The following is a 5,892-nucleotide window of genomic DNA, read 5'->3' as shown; positions in this document are numbered from 1 at the left end:
CGGTTTACTGACGATAGTTGAACGTGACAACGTCATAAGAAAATACTGATGGAATGGTTTCATTTTTCAAAAGAAAATTTTAATTTTATTTGTTTGATAGATATTTTGTATGGATATAGAGAAGGAGGTAAATGGAAATTTAATGTAAACGCGGAGGCCGATTGTGCCTCTTTGTCGCTCGTTCCGCGCTCTCGTTTGCACTTCAAGCCTTAAATGGAACGCCTCAGAGCGAGGTAACGCCGCATGAGTCATGTTTTTTCGTGCGTGCAGCCGGCTCCATCGAATTATAAGACGTTGTCACGTCAAAAACTTTCAGAAGGGGGTGACGTACATTTTTCCCGTGGCCGGAATATGATTTTTTTACCATACCCATGCCGAAAATATGCAATTTCTCACGAAAAAAAATTCTTTCGGGGTTCAGATTTGTGAAAAAATAGTATGTGGATCTCCGGAGCAAAGTCCTGGAAATCGCTGTGCTTTGTTGCCATAGTATACGTAATACAGATACATACTATTTATAGAAACTTTTTTACTTTTTGTCTCTATTATCTTCAACAATGTATTTAATAAATTCCACTTATTACATTTTTTTCGTCTTTCTATTTTCTTCTTTGTGAAAACAAAATAACCTCTTTAATATTCATTGAAGAGAAGCTTAGTATTTTCAAGAATAGGTATGAAATCCTACCCGTTTTCACTTATCTCTTTCCACCTCTTTATTTAAAGAATTCATTAGAATTTTCGTTTGTTATTAGTCTCGTTCCGTCGAGCGTAACAAATTTTTTATTTAACTAATTAAATAATAGGTTTCAAAATCTACAATTGTTGCTACAATAAATGTAAAAAATAATTACACTGCATTTCCAATTAATTAATCAATAATAATGTTCCATTTAGATGGATTTATTGATAGCTAAAAAAATAATTTATTGGTCTGCAATAATTTAATAAATGGCTTCCATAAAACAATTTTAATAAGTACATTTTATGAGAGAGTTTATTAAATTGTTGTTGTTTCATATAATGTAATATATAAAAAAAGAAATTGTAGCCTTTACCACTGAATGAAGAAGTAATAAAGATGATTAGGATACAGTGACGTAATACTGAAAATCTGCGTTTTTTTTCGACCAGGTTGAAACAAAATTTGGGAGAATATGTAGGTTAATCTGTAAGAAGCATCGTAACTATTATTAGGGGTATAGAAAAGGACATCGGGCACCTTTGATCTAGAAAAAAGGATACTGTTCCCGAGGGATAGATACATTTCTTTTCATCTCGATGAAGAATGTATATATTTAACATAGAAAATTAAAAACATTAGTTTTATCCTAATAATCCTGGTCAGAACATACGAATAAATTTATCAAATTATTGTATTTTAGATGATTTAATGAAAATATACTTAATGCTAACAATATAACTAAATCTGTTGTTAACTTAAGTACCTTAGTTTGTTTATTGCAAAAACATTTACGACAATTGCAATAAAATTTTATACTTTGACATCCTTAATGTAACAATATTTTTTCGCTTTATTTTTATTAAAATTTAACAATATTATTTTTGTTTCAGAACAAAATGTCGTTCCTGGTGTGGCACATATACGACGGGTACAGGGACCTGATGGAGAATAAAAGCGGTAAGCATTATTTTATGTTATCCATTAAAATTACCATTGGATGTGTTGGTCTCAATATTAGCCTGAGGTATTTTTAATTCAACTCCGTAACTTCGTTTCTGCACTTGCAGCTATAATTACAAATGATTCAAAACATTTTTTTGCTGAAGACGTCACATTATTTATTAATCAATATCTGCATGTGTAAATAAATTAACTAGAACGTGTACATATTTAGCACATGACCGGTGGCAACACAAAATTGAATTGACCGATAATTAAAAAAATAAACATAGCAATCTGTTGGTTTATGAAAAATGAGCTTCTAAACTTTAACTTTAACTACGCAAAATTAGACTCAAAGTTTAGGCCTCGCCATGAGGTACATTATTAACGTTTCTACTTCGATCACACGAGACATCTTCAGGACTTATGTCACGATTTTAATTGGTTGGTCCAAGTTTCGTGGACAATACATTACAAGGCGTGTTGTAAGGCCAACTTTACAAATACATTTTAAAGGCATAGCTAGACTTAGGGAATTCCCCTATAACTAAGGGGTTAAGATCAAACGTAACGTAAAAGGGATTTTTGTATTAAATGGCTTACCAAATTTAGGGAATTCTTAAGATTTGTTAAGCAACGAAAGCAAAAAAATATGAAAATAANTTATATATGTATAGGTACAGTAAAAGCGAGACGTCAAAAGTTTCATTTCCATATTGAGTTCACTGTCACAACCTGTTTGTTTTCCTGCATCGCCTACGGGGAAAACTGTCGGAAAAAATAAATTCCAAAATTCTTTCAAAAACTCAAGCACAAAACAAATTAACGGAAACTGCCGTGACTGCTTTTCAAGGGCGGGAAGAATTCGAGTTGTTTCTTTCGAAATGGAAAAGTTCCATTTATTCAACGAAACAAACAAAAAGCCGGAGGAATAACCTTGAGCTTCTGAATGCTTCATATAATGCTTCCTTTCGATTTCTTCATTAAATCGTTATTAATGTTGTACCTATTAATATTTTTTTCGATCGTGAAATATTAATTGACTTACCGAAACCCGATGTTTCTTAATAAATGCGAAAATGCATTATCATCCTGCTACATATTTCTCACCGTGGGTTACTTTGATAACTTGACAGAAAAGGACATCGGGTACCTTTTATACCGAAAAACAATAATGTTCCCAAAGGATACAAAAATTGGTTTTATGTGGTCGTCGATAATCTTTGAGACGTATTAAGGACATCAACACCAACGAAGCCGCGGTTTATTTATTATTTATTATATTTTTTATTTACTTCCACTGAGTTCTCTGTTCTCCTATTCTTTCTAATACCTCTTCATTTCTAACCTTTTCTATCCATGTACCTAATTAATTTTAATATGTTAATGTGTATTATGCAAATAATATAATATAAAATAATCCTCATTTCTAACAATTTTTTCAAAAATATTCGTCAATCACGTCCCATGATAATTTGTCATCAATATTATACGCAAATACTGATATGTCAATCAAGGATTAACTACTGTGTAATAACATGCGCCTTGCGCTTGTATCCGAAATGTGTTTAACTATTAATTAATATTGACAGCGTACTTTCTCTTTGCTGTTAATAACAAAAATGTTGTAATAATACCGGCACGCAATGAGCTCATATTTTAAAAACTACAAAAAGTTTGCTATTCGTAATAAGCTATGTATACATGCACAATACTCCAAAAAAAGTAATGAAATTTACCCCGAAGAAAAATACCACAATAGTTTAATAACCTGACCCGATTGATAAATCATTATTTAATTAAATTCAATGAATTGTTTTGATTGCTGCTCCAATAGGTCATCACTTTTAATAGAAAGTCTACAAATGTGATACTAATTAGGTCTAACGTTCGACTAATTCATTTGTAATTTTTCACAAGATAAAATAACTTGATAATTGATTAAACGAACATAAAAATTCTATTGCACTATAACTTTACTTTAAAACAATTAAAGACAATATTTAAATTAAATGTTTAAGCATAAAAAAATTCTTAAAATCACTAAAAAAAAAAAAAGAAAAAATGCTAAATAATTACAGTTAACTTTAACAAAAGTAATATTAATTTTTCAACTAAATGATTATTTCTTCTGCGACATAGGGTAACAACTGCACCACTCCTATTTTATTTTACTCTTTTATTTAATGTGACATCCGATCTTCCCATACGTTGTAATTATTATTATTATTATTATTAGTAATAATTTATTATTATTCTTTGCAGATCCCAGAGTGAACGACTGGTTTTTGATGAGCTCACCGTTTCCCACGCTAGCTATATGTCTCACATATGCATATTTCGTAAAAGTTTTAGGACCTAAACTAATGGAAAATAGAAAACCTTTCGATCTCAAGAATATTCTTATAGTATACAATTTCATTCAAGTTATCTTTAGCGCCTGGCTGTTTTATGAGGTAAGTTGATGTTCATAAAAAAAGAAGAAAATATTGCAGATACTTTTTTTAAACACTTAGTAACTAAAGAAACATACCCATACTACTATTCTATATATTTTTACCCCCATTGCCCCCTTAAGTGACCCCCCGTAATATATGTCAAGACCCTCCTGCTCCTCTAGTTTTCACGAATAATTCATAGATAAATATGGTTTTAAATCATTTTTTGCAAACAGAAAGTTTTGGATATAGTTCGAAAAAAACTCAAGATTTCCCTAGAAAATTTGATTAGGTGACGAAAACGTAAGACTTCTCCTCCACCCTGTGATCAAGGGTGGTATTTTGAAGACCCTCTCCCCCTCTGAGGGGTCTCGTAGTAAGGGTACGTTCCCTAACTTGAACTTAAATACTTCGAATTCTATTCGTATTTTTATGATGTCGTGGAAAAATTCAAATGGTTTAGCGTTGCTCTTCCATGAGGTACATTATTAACGTTTCTACTTCGATCACACGAGACATCTTCAGGACTTATGTCACGATTTTAATTGGTTGGTCCAAGTTTCGTGGACAATACATTACAAGGCGTGTTGTAAGGCCAACTTTACAAATACATTTTAAAGGCATAGCTAGACTTAGGGAATTCCCCTATAACTAAGGGGTTAAGATCAAACGTAACGTAAAAGGGATTTTTGTATTAAATGGCTTACCAAATTTAGGGAATTCTTAAGATTTGTTAAGCAACGAAAGCAAAAAAATATGAAAATAAATAAGAAAAAGGGCTAATTAACTCCAATATCACAAAAGTAAACCTAACTCTTGGGGAAGTATAGAGGGCTTTTTACAATAATTTTTGCAAAGAAAAAGAAATCAACTGACAAAGCTGATTGTCAGGAACTATTTCTTCATTAACACCTTTGGCTATTAAAATTCAAAATATCCAAAGTAAGAACAATATAATAAATGCTACACATGGCGTTTACCGCGCCATTTGTAGTATTTTCTAAATCGAACTGTTAAGACAGCAGGTTAAAGTTGGTCTGGGTTCTGTCGGAGCTGCCTGCGGCGCGCTGATGAGATCCAAAAGGATCGAAATCGCGATCCGCCTGGCAGTTTCGACAGAATACAGACCATTTCGAATTCTTTTATACAATATAATACACTTTATACGTATTCTTTATTTTAGAGACAGTTAAATTATTTTAAAAATACATCTAATATTAATTACTTATACAACTTTTAGGGCCGTATTTTATATTTATGTTTTCTTCATTGTTTTAAATTTTTTATATAATAAAAACACGAAATGCCAGTCTGATGGGAGCTTTTTAAGTTGTTTGATTAGTTTTACTGTTAAAGAAAATTTTAACATTCTTTAAAAGCAAACCTGATCCACCCTAATCCAATTTAACTAAAGAATAATTCATAAATTGCAATTGTATTTCCCATAAAAATTAAACTAGTTTCAAAGTTAAAAGCTACCTAATTAATTTTAATATGTTAATGTGTATTATGCAAATAATATAATATAAAATAATCCTCATTTCTAACAATTTTTTCAAAAATATTCGTCAATCACGTCCCATGATAATTTGTCATCAATATTATACGCAAATACTGATATGTCAATCAAGGATTAACTACTGTGTAATAACATGCGCCTTGCGCTTGTATCCGAAATGTGTTTAACTATTAATTAATATTGACAGCGTACTTTCTCTTTGCTGTTAATAACAAAAATGTTGTAATAATACCGGCACGCAATGAGCTCATATTTTAAAAACTACAAAAAGTTTGCTATTCGTAATAAGCTATGTATACATGCACAAT

General features: G+C 31.0%; 1 protein-coding gene across 2 annotated transcripts in view; it reads left to right on the top strand.

The window, feature by feature from the left end:
• LOC108737661 (elongation of very long chain fatty acids protein AAEL008004) overlaps positions 1-5,892 on the top strand; it is a 33,678-nt gene that overhangs the window by 22,515 nt on the left and 5,271 nt on the right. For both annotated transcript variants that reach the window (XM_018470627.1, XM_018470638.2), the window contains exons 2-3: positions 1,576-1,642; positions 3,893-4,083. In XM_018470627.1, coding sequence (XP_018326129.1) covers positions 1,582-1,642; positions 3,893-4,083 — 252 coding nt within the window. In that variant the 5' untranslated portion in view covers positions 1,576-1,581. The remainder of the gene's footprint in view (positions 1-1,575; positions 1,643-3,892; positions 4,084-5,892) is intronic.

The sequence above is a fragment of the Agrilus planipennis genome, unplaced genomic scaffold (assembly GCF_000699045.2).
Source record: "Agrilus planipennis isolate EAB-ADULT unplaced genomic scaffold, Apla_2.0 scaffold14, whole genome shotgun sequence".
NCBI classification, from domain to species: Eukaryota; Metazoa; Arthropoda; class Insecta; order Coleoptera; family Buprestidae; genus Agrilus; species Agrilus planipennis.
Note: the sequence above shows the minus strand (reverse complement) of the source record. Positions and strands in the feature narration are given on the sequence as shown.